The 13,806-nt window shown below is 35.3% G+C and overlaps 3 protein-coding genes across 3 annotated transcripts in view; 2 read left to right on the top strand and 1 right to left on the bottom strand.

Moving 5' to 3' along the window:
* LOC107463580 (uncharacterized) overlaps window positions 1–5,600 on the top strand; it is a gene marked incomplete in the record, with an annotated part of 5,711 nt that extends 111 nt beyond the window's left edge. Inside the window, 18 exon segments of the mRNA XM_016082395.3 lie at window positions 1–19; window positions 354–452; window positions 619–701; window positions 803–887; window positions 978–1,064; window positions 1,702–1,763; window positions 1,930–2,123; window positions 2,209–2,269; window positions 2,493–2,670; window positions 3,232–3,270; window positions 3,371–3,432; window positions 3,559–3,595; window positions 3,705–3,754; window positions 4,073–4,142; window positions 4,647–4,722; window positions 4,933–5,012; window positions 5,103–5,171; window positions 5,315–5,600. Coding sequence (XP_015937881.1) covers window positions 1–19; window positions 354–452; window positions 619–701; window positions 803–887; window positions 978–1,064; window positions 1,702–1,763; window positions 1,930–2,123; window positions 2,209–2,269; window positions 2,493–2,670; window positions 3,232–3,270; window positions 3,371–3,432; window positions 3,559–3,595; window positions 3,705–3,754; window positions 4,073–4,142; window positions 4,647–4,722; window positions 4,933–5,012; window positions 5,103–5,171; window positions 5,315–5,374 — 1,411 coding nt within the window.
* A 2,743-nt stretch (window positions 5,601–8,343) lies between these two features.
* Window positions 8,344–9,678, top strand: LOC107463635 (uncharacterized). The gene has a single exon (XM_016082465.3). It carries the CDS (start codon window positions 8,548–8,550, stop codon window positions 9,529–9,531), a length of 984 nt encoding a protein of 327 aa, XP_015937951.1. The 5' UTR covers window positions 8,344–8,547; the 3' UTR covers window positions 9,532–9,678.
* A 266-nt stretch (window positions 9,679–9,944) lies between these two features.
* The window catches only part of LOC107463462 (formin-like protein 14), an 8,737-nt gene continuing 4,875 nt past the window's right edge, over window positions 9,945–13,806 (bottom strand). The window contains exons 6-19 of the mRNA XM_052253451.1: window positions 13,195–13,806; window positions 12,980–13,097; window positions 12,814–12,885; window positions 12,631–12,729; window positions 12,403–12,444; window positions 12,103–12,183; window positions 11,961–12,011; window positions 11,780–11,861; window positions 11,589–11,683; window positions 11,421–11,492; window positions 11,196–11,312; window positions 11,043–11,111; window positions 10,897–10,963; window positions 9,945–10,807 (exon numbers count right to left, since the gene is read on the bottom strand). Of these exons, the coding sequence (XP_052109411.1) occupies window positions 10,482–10,807; window positions 10,897–10,963; window positions 11,043–11,111; window positions 11,196–11,312; window positions 11,421–11,492; window positions 11,589–11,683; window positions 11,780–11,861; window positions 11,961–12,011; window positions 12,103–12,183; window positions 12,403–12,444; window positions 12,631–12,729; window positions 12,814–12,885; window positions 12,980–13,097; window positions 13,195–13,806 (1,903 nt within the window). The 3' untranslated portion in view covers window positions 9,945–10,481. The remainder of the gene's footprint in view (window positions 10,808–10,896; window positions 10,964–11,042; window positions 11,112–11,195; window positions 11,313–11,420; window positions 11,493–11,588; window positions 11,684–11,779; window positions 11,862–11,960; window positions 12,012–12,102; window positions 12,184–12,402; window positions 12,445–12,630; window positions 12,730–12,813; window positions 12,886–12,979; window positions 13,098–13,194) is intronic.

The following is a 13,806-nucleotide window of genomic DNA, read 5'->3' as shown; positions in this document are numbered from 1 at the left end:
TGTCAAAGACTATGTCTGGGTCTGTATTCATCAATGTACCCTTCCTTCCACGCCATTCGTTCATTTTCTTTCAATTTCAATTTTCGATTTTCAATTCTTTTTCTTTGCCTCTTTCCTCTTTTCGATAGGATACTGCAATTTCCTTTTACTCATATACTACTTTGCCTTCTCAAACATTCATCTTTTCATCCCAATCCGATACCGTGTTAGTCTTCACTTGCCAATGTCACAACTTAGACAACTTTCGCTATTCTGTGGTCCCTCTTTTCGTATAGAATGATAGTTTACATTATTATAAAGAATCTAGCATGGTAATAATGTGAAGGCTGGACCTTTTTTGTGTTGGATTTCAGGAAAAAGAATCAGACGGCTTGCCGTGGGACACACTTCGCCATGTTTACGAGCTTGTGCAGAGTGGCAATGAATCATTTCGAGAGAATAGAATGGAAGAGGTAGTGTTTCACTTTTAGGCTGCTAATGCTAATGATTTGTTGCATTGTTTTGATTTCCACTTTTATGCATGCTTTATTCCTATCCTTACATTTGGACAAACGATTATAAAGAGAAAGGACTTCTGATGCTTTATGCTATCTCCCTAAAGTTTTGATATTTATTCAGGCAATCAGCTTTTATTCGCGAGCCAATAACATTAAATCTGGTGATATGGTCATCCTAGGCAATCGCTGTGCAGCTTATATTAGGTTGGTTATTTAGTTTTTTAAAGAAAGATATTCCCCCAAATTTATTAAGTTTTGTAAAGCTGCTTAGTGGTCTCATGGCAACCACAATGTTTTCCAATCAGGATTAGTCAATATTTGAAGCATAGAACTCCATCGGCTTCGGAACATAGACCATTGAGTGGGCTTGATCCTACAACCCTTGCTGAAGTATGTCCTGCATTGTTTTGATCATGGTGAATATTATCATCTTTCCAAACTAATTTGCTCTTAGTAGTTGACTCTTGACATTCATTCCAGCTGGGTTTGAAGGATGCTGAGAAGCTTGTTGACCTGCAAAGTAATTCAGCAAATCCTTACATTTTAAAGGCCCATGCACTTCTTTTGGTAAGAGTTTCATGAATTGGTTGATCTTCCTTATAGAATCAATCGCTAAGTTCTAAGAACCATATTTATTTCTAATTCAATTCAGATATGAACTAGTTTCTTAAAATCTATAACCGTATATCAAAATCAGCTCCCTCTTACCTAAATATATGATTTCTGAATGATGCCAAACACCTCCTGTGAGGGTTAGTAGCTGCTTGAGTAGGATATCATGAAGTGAGGCGAGGCTGTGGAGCTGGACATGATTGCTGTTATGGTTATTAGGATAATAAGCAACGAACAATGGCAACATTATTTTAGTAATTCATGGTGATTTAGGGGATAGTCGTAAATAAAGTAGTACAATGAAAATTATTTGGATTTGTATAGTATTAATTAGTTGCTTATGTAGGTAGATGTCTCAAGTGGTTTTTAACTTTTTATTGTGCAGGTCCTCTAAAATTGCCAGTTTTTTATGGCATAAAAAGTTATTATGTGGCTGTAGTCCATTGTAAACCCTTTTAGTCTTGCCAGAATACGGAGCTAAGGGGCTTAATTCTTTTAACACTTGCTTTTTTGTGGCCAAAATTTCTTTATAATTGTATTCATATTATGCATATTATGCAAAACTGGCTATGACAATTTATTAAACTGACAGTTGGAGAAATATGAGAAAGCCAGGGATGTTATTCTTTCCGGTCTACAAGTCGATCCATTTAGGTACTACTTATTATGAATCTTGCTAATCTTCCTTTTTCCCCTTAATTTCTTTTCTATGTATTCCTTGTAGAAATGTTGATGAAATTACTTATTGTAGACTTTTGCAAGAGTCATCTTATTGAAGTAGATCACGAGTTCCTTTTTTGTTTCCTATGATACTATGCAGCAATCCTCTTCAAGCTTCTCTTCAAAATTTGGAAAGACTGCCATCTCATTCAACAAGGATGAATAGACATGCACAACCAGAGCGAAATGATGAGTTTGATTGCACTCTCTGCCTGAAGTTGCTGTATGAACCTGTTACAACCCCTTGTGGACATTCCTTTTGCCGTTCATGTCTATTTCAGTCAATGGATTCTGGTTGGTATTAGCTCATCTTGATTATCTTTTCTCTATGAATTCATATCTTATCTCTACTCTACTAATTCTTGTCCTCAATTGTTAGGGAACAGATGCCCTTTGTGCAGGACAGTTCTGTTTATTAGTCCAAGAACATGTTCAATCAGGTAAAGCTGTCAAAAAATTTGACTTATTATGTGGTTCTCTGATTGTAAGTTTGTAGTTCAATACTCCCTTTGGTGTTTATACAAGGCACATCCTAGGGTTATCAGGACACATTTAGCTGAATTTGGTTTAGTCTTAGATGTTGGAACAAAATAAAAGTTCTAATTGACTTTATGGACACCTTTTTTTGCTAAGATATTTATAGTCTTGTCAACCTTTTTCTAGTGTGACATTGAAGAACATCATAGAGAAGAACTTTCCTGAGGAGTATGCAGAACGGAAACAAGAGCATGACAGTTTAATCAACCCTGGTGTAGATTTGCTGCCCCTCTTTGTTATGGATGTTGTCATACCATGTCAAAAGTTTCCGCTCAATATATTTGAACCTCGGTATAGATTGATGGTGAGTTAATTATGGATGCTATGCTATAACATATTGTTCTTAAGAAATAATTCAGTCTTCTATAGTGCCATCTGGTAAATGTTGATGAGTAGTTTCGAGTGGTTTGGTACGTTAACATGTATCCTTTTCTCCATGTAAAAAACAAGTATTCTAACTGATAACAATGAAGACTTATATGCATTGCAAATATTTTCACATATTTATTGCACAAATCTAAATAATCTTCTTTATATATCAAGGGACATATTATATTTAATATATTGTCTCGATTTACCCTTTGTTCAAAACTTGAGTAGTTGGAGGGGTTGCATTTATATATTTGAACAGTTGTGATTGAGTTAGTTGACTGCAACATTTGGTGAGGAGTGTCATAATTGGTGATTCATGATTTTTGTGTAAACTTACACATGCTACTTTAAAATCTGTAAAAAAGCTGTTTTAAAACATTATTGTATGTTTAATTTGTGAAAGTAATTCATATACCTAATGATAAATGATATCTATATTCAGACAGTCTAAATATCATATCTGTGTTTTAATCTATTTATTCTTTAAAAATAGGTAAGAAGAATAATGGAAGGCAATCATCGGATGGGAATGGTAGATATTTATTCAAGTCTTTTGATTTCATTTTGTTTCCTTTGGTTATGTGGCTTAAGTTGCATGATTGGACTAACCTCATTCATCTGGTGTCTTGTAGGTTATCACTGATTCTTCAACAGGTTCTTTAGCCGAGTATGGCTGTGAAGTGGAAATCACTGAGTAGGTTCTCCGTGCTTGATATCCTTTTTACCTGAAAAATAATTTTGAGCTCATAACCTTGCATTAAACTTGTTCTCATGCAAGCCACATTCTTTAAATAAATATTTTTTCTATTTGACACTACAGGTGTGAGCCACTTCCAGATGGTCGTTTCTATATAGAGGTGAAGATATATCATTTTTCTTCTTATATCATTTTCCTTTTCACCTCAATAATATTCTTTATCTTAAAGAGAAGCATTTCAGTCTTTAAGCAAGTACCATTATATGCAGATTGAAAGTCGCAGGAGATTTCGCATCATCTGTTCATGGGATCAGGATGGGTAAGTTGTTAGTGGATGTTATGTTTAACAAATTCTCTAGCTATGTAACTGGATTTTTCTGTCCTCCTTTCATTTAGGAAGATTTAGCTTGATGTGTTTTTAAAGCTTAGCTTAGGATAAGTAATCTCTCAAAGCTCATAATACACGAGTTATGTTTAACAAGTTCTCTTGCTGTTTAACTGATCCTTTTTTCTTTTACAAAAAATTGGATTATGTGTTTTTAATGCTGGATAAGAAAAGAAGGTTGTGTTAGGTAGTTGATAGCTAATATAAATTCTCATAAGATCTTTATGACACATGTTTTCAATGTTTATGCAGGTATCGTGTTGCTCAGGTTGAATGGGTTCAGGATATTATGCCAGCAGAAGGGACAAAAGAAAGAGAGATTGTAAGTTGACTATATCTTTTACATTATGTTTGTAAGTTGGTGGAAACTCAGGTGCAGTTAACTTCATGTGAAGTTGATAGTTGACAGTCGTTAAATAATTTGACAGATTTGACTAAATTGTCATCTAACAACTCTCAACTATCAACTTCTTATGAAATTAACTGCACCTGAGTTTTTACCTTGTAAGTTTTTGGTTAGCATACTAATATATTAGAATCTACAAGAAATATATAAAGATATAAAAAACACGCCTTCTCAATCTAGTGCATATATGTTGTATGCATCCGCTTTGTTTCTAAAAATGATCAATGAAGATATTTGCTCGTTCACCATTCAAGTTTGCAAAGTTGGTAGTCTGTTGATTTGTAAGTGAGATGAAGATTCAAATGCCTATTTTGAATTTTGAGCTTCTATTTATTATAAATGTGATGCCCCTTCATATATAATTCATTACTGTAAAGTTTTGCTTTCCATCTAATTAGTATGGTTATTATGCTGTTACAGTTACAGGAATTGACATGTAATGCAGCAGAAAATGCTCGATCATGGATAAGAAGAGCTAGAGAAGCAACAAGACTAGGTAATCTTTAGACAAAAATTTTTTGACCTTAGACATTGGATTTCTACAGTCATTTTTATGTAGAGTGAAAAATGAGATATATTGATCATCACCTCTTTCTCCAAACTAGTACTCTGTTGTAATGCTGTTCAAAGTTATTTTCCAATTTGAACCTTTGCAATGTAATGCTCCATGTAATACTAAGCTCTAGAAATATGAAATATCATACAGATCCAAGAAGAATCGAGAGACTCCTGAATGTTGAAGCAATGATGCCGTCGACACGAGACCCTGAGCGTTTCAGTTTTTGGGTGACTACATATCTTAAGTTTTTATTTGTTTAAAAAATCATCAAAGTGGGCTATTTCTGTTGCAATGGACTAATGCTCATTCGATTGCAGCTGGCTACCCTATCAAACCGAAGGCCTTCGGACAGATTGGATCTCCTTCGCATAAGAGATACCACAGAGGTATTAGATCATTTTTAAGAATAAATCAGAGGAGGACATTCAATTCCATCTTCTGATAATCCATTCTGCTGTGTAGTTTCATTTTGTGATTTCCTCATGTGTTTGTTATCTTATAGAAGCATCATTTCTCTGTTTCCTTGTAGAGGATTAGACGAGGCCTTATATTTCTTAGAGCAGAGGAACAAGGCTGCAGAATTCAGTAACAAAACAAGCTTTGGAGTGCTTCCAACTTAATATTTGTTTATTGCAAATTCATTTACAAGTCACTCTATTCTTTGGCCTCATAAATGACTGTTAATGAGGTCACTTTTGTTGTATCATAGGGTTGAAGTCGAACCCACTTTTTTCTAATATATGTACATGATTTTTATTTATCTAAACGAAAATCTGGGCTAGTAATGCTGGCAGAATACAGCTTTAAGAATTTAACTCAGGTTTCCAATTACAGGGATGATTTACGAGGACCAGCTTGTGCTGACTGCTGACCGAGTAGTTAGGTCAATCATTCGCTTAAACAAGTGTTAAGAATTCGATTCTCACTTTGTGTATATAATAATCTATTGACTAACGACATATTGTTAAATGGAACTGAAATTCACAACAGATTAATCTTTAGTTTGTTGGATTGAGGGATAAGGTAAAAGATGATTTAGCTAGTAATCATATAAGAAACATTATTTTAAGTTCTAAGTTTTATTGTGAAAATTTTGTTAATTTATTCTATTCCTATTCTAAATTTAAAACCATTAATTTACTAATTTGGGTTGATTACTATATGTTAATATATAGGAGAATCGAGAGTGAGATTTTTTTTTACAGCTAGAAAATTTGTGTTTTCTCTATTGTTATATGTTTTTTTTTTGTGACTTCTTGTTATATATGTTTGATACTATATAAATAGTTTCTTTACATTTTGCAAGCTATATAATAATATATGCATGATCATATCAAAATACTTGAACTTTTTATTTTTAATATTGGAGTGGTAGTGGTGTTTTTTTAAAATGTGGATTGTTGGGGTGTTATATTTAAATGTGGAATTGTTTAACTACAGAAACAGAAATTGAACCGTCCGATTTATTAAAGGTACAGAAATCGGACCGTCCGATTTCTAGAGGTACACAAATTGGACCGTCCGATTTGTGTTAAAAAAAATAAAAAATTTTGAAATACAGAAATCAGACCCTCCGATTTGTGTACTTTATGCCGTTTTAAAAAACACCAAAAATTACAATGCTAAGGTATATCACTACTTCTACTTCCATAACAAAAAAAATTAGCCCAAATCATCGATGGATACATTATTTTGTTGAAGGGAAATGAATAGTGATATTTGTTGCAAACAGACACATAAAATGATATTAGGAACAGAACTACTGAAAACTCCACAATTATATGCATTTTATTAAATAAAGAAATATAATATAAGATTAATGGATAAAGTAATAAAATATTTGAGTAAACTTATTCCTTAATTAAACTTAATTGTTGAGTTTCTTAATTCCTGTTTGTATAATTAAATTATATATGAGAATAAAGTCACATGGAAATAATAGGCTTTTAACTATGACAAATGAATTAATTATAATAGTAGATAATAGATTATCAATGTAAAAAATATTATTCTATTATTATTTAATTTAATAACATGTTTCTATTTACAAGTTTTTGCTGATTTAGATGATGTATACTTTGATATTTATATGAAACCTTGTTTTTATATTGACAATAAGTCAAAATAAATTAATAACACATTACGCGAAAGTCTTGTTTCAATATTTATGGAGCATTTATTTTTAGAAATAATAAATTGCTAACATGCCTAACAATATTTAGATTCAAAACCGGAATTATTCTAGGAACTTTAGTGGAAGAAATCATATACAAATGTCATGCAGTTCAAGTTAGGTCAAATATGTTGATTAACCACATTATAATCAATGTTAAATTACAAGTGCATGCTCATCACATAGACTAATAATTTTTATTTTAAGGTAGACTCATCACATTACTTTTAAATTGAACTTAGTTAATCATATAAAATAATATTTGTCAAAGTCAATTTAAATAAACAATACATGTGGGTTTTTTTTTGTTCTTAAGCTTAAATATGAAATAGTAAAGAAAAGGAACCGACACTTCACACATGCATTATGTATATATATAGTTGTTGTATTTTGATCATGCTCCTAAGCTTCTTACTTTTTGTCTTCTTACGTTTTTGTTTTCTTTTTTCTCTAAACCCTCTAATGTTTCAAATTTTGCATGATTGTTATTTTGTATCCAATTACCTAATCACAATTAAAGTTCAGTTGGAATGTCACGGAATGTGTTGACATCTCAACAAGGAAAACAAGTGGAAGCTAAAATACCAACAATTCTCTAACTATAAAATATTGCCATTTGTAATATTAATATATTATATTTATAATCCTAAACCTAAACCAAATCAAATCAATTAAGATAAGGCCTTATCACTAATTAATGGGAAACCCTCTAACTAACTTACCGGGTCAAAGAACATATAGCTCACCAACTGAAAGATACGCACACCAGAAAATTTTCATTGGCCACAATGCCTCCAACTCAGATTAGACCCCAGAATTTGATAAATTATAATTTCGAGTTTCTTAAAATTGCCCTTTATTTGTTTTTTAATTGTTTTAAAATTTGAATAGAAAAGCATGATTAAGAGAAGAATATTATGAAGGTTCGCTGGATATATAATTGTTATATAATGTAGCATAATGCCCTACCAAAAACTATATCCATTTTAATGACTGATAAGCATGTGATTTAATGTTAAAATGGTGTTGTATTCATATTATGTTGGGGTCCCTTTTCTAATAATTGTTGACAGAAGTTGAAGGTACGTAATTCAAAGCATATGATATATCATATCATATTATTATATACTATAAAGAATAGTACTATTTGGCTATTATATCTTACAAGCTACGTTCAATTTGTTTACCCCCACGTGAAAAGTATCCAAAAAGAGAAAACGCAAAGTAAATTCTGTTTTATTTTCTGATATTTGAACTGAACCTTTATTAAAGCCATAAAAGACTCTTAAATTTCAAGGCTAATGGGTCCATAACTGAATGATTTAAATATTTTGTAGGCAATATAGCAATAATAAAGCTACTAAGAAATGTGCATTTTAAGTAATCAAAAGAGGGTGTCACACCAAATCACTAATTGCCAAGGATAAAGGGTGTTCTACATGTGCCCTTTTGAATAATCCACACACTGTCAAAACAAAACATTCTCTAAGGTAAAATACTTCCATTCCTTCAACCTCTTTTCTTTTCTTGTGTTGAGCCTTAAAAAGAGTCTTCATTCATTTTATGCATAATTCATCACATTCTTTACAATGGAAGTCTCAAGCAAGATTCTGAGAAGATCAATCTACACATTCCTTCAAAACTATCACTATTTCACTTCAACAGCAGCATTTCTAGCCATTCCATTCTCAGTCTCAATACTCATTTCTTCTTCTTTTTCTTGTGCTTCTTCCTCATCAATCATGCTTCATATATTCAATCACCTCAAGGCTCTATTCTCTGCTGCAGGGTTTCCATCATCATCACAGTTCTTCTCAATTCTCAACCTCAAAGTCTCTCAAACAATCACTTCCTCAATCTTCACCCTTCCATTCACACTCACTTTTCTCCTCATTGCAAAAGCATCAGTAATTCAAGCACTTAGCAATAACCAAAAACCAATCATAACAATTCCACCATCCTTTACTTGTATATTCTCACATTACAAGCCACTTCTACACACTTATTTTCACAACTCTTTCTTTATCCTCTCAGCAAATGCAACTTCCTTTTGCCTTCTCTTCCTGGCCTTCGCCGTCACGGAAGGCCTCGGCTACTCTTCCTCCCGGAGCTGCTCGACTCTCCTGTCGGCGGTGGGGGGCATTCTCTTCTCGGTGATACTTGCCAATGCGCTTGTGATATGCAACATGGCACTCACACTCTCTGGCATGGAGGGAAGAGGTGGATACATGGCGATTCTGAAAGCATGTGTTCTTCTAAGGGGAAGGACATCAATGGCTCTGTTCTTGGCTCTGCCTGGGAATGCAGGGCTGGCCGCCATTGAAGCATTGTTCCAAATAAGGATTGTAAGAAGTTATGAGATTGGTGGGAAGCTGTGGCCTTGGATTGCTTTAGAGGGCATTCTCATCGCTTATTTGTATTCTATTTTCATCATACTTGATACAATTGTGAGCTGCATTTTCTACAAAAGCTGCAAGATAGCAGCATCATTGGTTGATGAAGAAGACCAGAATCTGTTGACTGCTGAATTCACAGGTTACTTGGGGAACAAGAATTTTGACGAGCTACCTTGAGTAACAAGATAGCATGTTTTTTTGTTGGAATTTTCAGATATTCAGAGAGGGAAGAAGGAATTCTTTTTATTCCATCAATTTATTATCATTGTACATTGGATCTTTTACAGTGTGAATAATATATGAAGCCTTCTGTTTATTTATTTATTTATTTCCTTTCATTTTGATAATACATCCTCCTAAATAACATTCTTAATTACTTTATTTAGTATTTAAGAGGATGTTGTAGAAGATATTTAGGGGATTATACTACTATTATTTAGTGTAATAAGGTGACATCAAACAATTGGAAAAGCCTTTATAAACTCATACTATCAGGCAAACAATTCTGAAGAGTAAACTAGTATAATTGGATAGATACAACACTAATCTGTCTGAATTTTTCACTGTTAAAATCCGTTCAGAGTCCAGGGTACCTATTACACTTTACTAACATCTATAACTTTGGCCTGCTTTTCACTTATATTACAGTTACAGTACAGAGACCTGATTTTCTAATTCTGTTTCTTAACCTGACACCTATACAACATGATCTTAAGTATATCCTACCAAAATCTCTAATTTCTATGTTACATTAGAAAGAATTTGGATCCTAAAGTAGTGGGGGGGTTACAACTTTGTACAAGGTTTCATGGTACTACTGATGAGATGGACTTTGGTGCTTCACAATCCCAAGGCATGAGGCTCTGGTGCAGGAAGGATGAACGCGGAAGCAGATTTCTTCTTCTTACATCCGTCCATCATATTCATTAGCATCTGAAGAACCCGCGCTGATCACCAGAGTGTGGAGCCATAGATGATGATGATCAATGGAATTCTGATTCAACAACATGCCATCAGAGAATCATCTCAGAAGCTCTCAAAGTGGCTAGCTATTTCGCCAGCCTTAAGAGGCCAAATAGACTTGTCCATCTTGGAAAAGGGAGGATACTTTCTTCTCCTTTGCTTTCTCAGCTTTCTTCCATCTCTTTGTCACCCTTTCTTGGTGTCTCCGCATCTATCTCTCTATCGAACTTCCTCGGTGTCTCGCCATCCATGTCAAACTTCCTCGGTGTCTGGCCATCCATGTCAGACTTCCTTGGCGTCTGGCCATCCATGTCTCTATCAAACTTCCTCGGTGTCTGGCCGTCTCCCTTTCTTGGCGTCCCGGCTTTAGCCTTCTCCCTCTCCATTTCAGCCTCTTTCTCCGCTTTCTTCTTATCTGCCTCCGCTTGTTTGACATTTTCATCATGTGATTTTCGGAACAGTCTTGTAAAATTCAAGAGAGTAGCAGTAACTGTAATCAATCAACAATGAAATACATACATTAAGCCAAGGCAAACCAAGTCCTGTCATTGATACAAGAACAAGAGTAAGCATTATTACCTTGCTCAAATGGACAGCGAGCTGGATCCTCACCAAAATATAGTGCAAGTGCATCTGCATTTCTACCCTGTCCACACACAAATTACAAAATCTTTATACACGTCCTATGCATTATTCTACCAGTAATGATGGTTTAACCAGATTACCGCTGAAGAATATAGGTTTGTTACAGATTCCACCTCCGACTCCGCTATAGAAAGGAATTCTTTAAGTGTCTGAAAAAGAATTCTTTGTCATCAATTTTATTATATATGATATGATACAATGAAAGACAAAAAGTGACATAAAAGGCTAAACACCTTACGGAAAACATCAGACACGGGGCCATCAGTTTCAGATGCAGCAAGCTCCTGTTTAAGCTTTTCTAATCCCTTGATGAGTGCCTGCATTTCTTCTGCTAACATCTTCAATTGTATCTGCAAAATTTGGTATCCTAATTAATATATATATATTTATATATATGTGTGTGTGTTGCAATTGCATTATCCATGATGTGGATACAAGAGCCAAAAACAAATCATCACCTTAGTGGCTGCTTCCAGGTTAACTAGGTCAAGGTGAAAATCAAGGAGTGATGGAGACTTTTCAGCCAGGACCTGCAGTTTTAAATAAGCATTTTTTGGTAGATGATTCATCCTTTATTGTACTCTGACAAAATTCTTTAGATTATGCATTGCAAATGGAACTTATACCTTGCAAAGATAATGCATCAGTGTCATTTTACCCGTAGTAGCTCGAGTGTCAGTAAGCTTTAAGAGACTATCCAACTTGAACCCAACTGCAGCTCCTGTACCATGCAAGTACAAATATTTTTACACCTACTATCAGTTCAATTTGTGATCATGATTGAAATTGGTTCTAGAAGATAGTTAAAAGAACATACCCCTTGCAGTGCCTTCATTCAATGTGTTACCCAAATAAAGAATTTTCTTCATAATCTCCTTCAGTTTAACTGAATTTCGGACCTATTATGAAAGCAAAATGTACCAGTCCACAAAAATACAAGAAAAATAAATAAATAATAATACAACTTTTATTAATTTTGTAAGCAAATTATCAAGTACCTCATCACAGGCAGAGTTCACAGTGTTTAAACTCCTCTTGAAGTCTTCAGCCTGCATCAAGTGGAAAAAAATAAAGTGAAGTGAAACAAGAAAAACCAAATTGAAAACAAATTCAGACAAAACACCTTGAGAGTCAGCAAACCTGAGTCCCAAACTGAATCTTGAAAGAGAACACTCTTAATTTTGCCTCCACTCTTGGCACTTTCATCAGCTCCATAAAATACTGAAGCATAACAAGAACATGAAAATATTACACAGGCTGGTCCTTAGCTTGAACTAACAAATACCAAAATAGCCTTTTTTATAAGTCAATTTTTGAAGACACAAACACTTGAATCAATTAGCTTATCAATTAACAGAGGAACCTCTTATAAGTTCAATATATGTTTCCCTCACAACCAATATAGAATGATACATTGGTTGAAAGAACTTATTAACACACCTGTTCACATTTTCCTAAAGCCTCCGGGTCACCAGTGTATCCCTAAATAAGCATAATCAAGATGAACCAAAATTAGAAAACAAAATCCAAGGAATTACAAAAGCTAAGCCTTATTTATAGGCAATGTGATAGTAATAAGAACATCAAATGCCAGAGAAGCAAGATCCCCTCACTGCCATCATAACAAGATCCAAGAAATTATGCATATATTTTTAATAAGGCCATCACCTTCAAAGTTTCCATCTCCTCTTTAGTAGGACAAAATTTGATGAGATTTTCCACCTGATCACCATCTAACACCGTCTCATCCATGGCTAGCACTGCTGCCTGAGAATATGTATTAAAATTGTTAGGAAAGAAAGCGAAAAATGTAGTGGAGGGAGCCTATATGAAAAGAATGAGCTTAATTACCATCATGTCAGGAAGTGGCATCTTAACCTTTGTGAGCATAATTTCAGTATTATAGGCCCTTCGTAAATCGATCTTCAATGAAGAGTACAAATACAGAATTGAATGAGTGAAAAGCAAACATGAAAAATGAATTTGGAGAGTATTCATATATAGAAGAAGAGAATACCAACTGGACTTTATCAGTTTTGGGTGCAGCAGCTTTGGATTTGGCAGATTTATCAGCAGCTTTTGGAGCACTTGCAGAAAAAAGCTTCTCCAGCTCTGAAACGTCAAACTCTTGTGCACTAAGATTGAATGTAAAACAAACAATTAATACACTATTAAGTAAAGGATATTGAAATTGAAATTATATAGAGAGAGAATGGAAATTCAAATGATTACGTTTGAAGTTCCGCACTTCTTTGCAATTCTTCCCATAAGCTCCCTTGCATTGCCCTGCTAACCTTACTCCAATGCAAAGGCTTAAAAGGGGATCGTCGAGGCATCGCTGTAGTACGTGTGAGCCCACGCCCTCTAGCAGCTCCACCACCTCTTCCCATGGGAGGCGGTGGAGGTCCACCACCTGGAAGACTACCAGGAGGCGGAGGTGGGCCTGGGCCACCACGTCCAGGAGCAGGAGGCGGAGGTGGGCCTGGTCCTCGACTTCCAGGAGGAGGAGGCGGAGGAGGGCCTGGTCCTCGACCTCCATCTGGAGGTGGAGGTGGCTGAGGTGCTCCAGGCATTGGAGGAGGTGGAGGCGCTCCGGGCATTCGAGGTGGAGGAGGTGGCGCCCCGGGCATCTGAGGTGGCGGTGGTGCTCCGGGAAATGGAGGTGGTGGAGGTGGTGGCGCTCCGGGCATTGGAGGTGGCGGTGGTGCTCTGGGCATTGGAGGTGGCGGAGGTGGGCCACGGCCTTCTGGAAGTGGTGGAGGTGGTGGCGCTCCTGACATTGGAAGTGGAGGAGGTGGCGGAGGAGGTGGTGCTGCATTTACCCGAGGTGGCGCGGCATGCACC

Source organism: Arachis duranensis, chromosome 8 (assembly GCF_000817695.3).
Source record: "Arachis duranensis cultivar V14167 chromosome 8, aradu.V14167.gnm2.J7QH, whole genome shotgun sequence".
In the NCBI taxonomy this organism is placed as follows: domain Eukaryota; kingdom Viridiplantae; phylum Streptophyta; class Magnoliopsida; order Fabales; family Fabaceae; genus Arachis; species Arachis duranensis.
This window is presented reverse-complemented; position numbering and strand designations above follow the sequence as displayed.

What these genes read in the sequence shown, in the direction of transcription:
- LOC107463635 (XM_016082465.3), top strand. Translation starts at nt 8,548, where the DNA reads ATGGAAGTCTCAAGCAAGATTCTGAGAAGATCAATCTACACATTCCTT.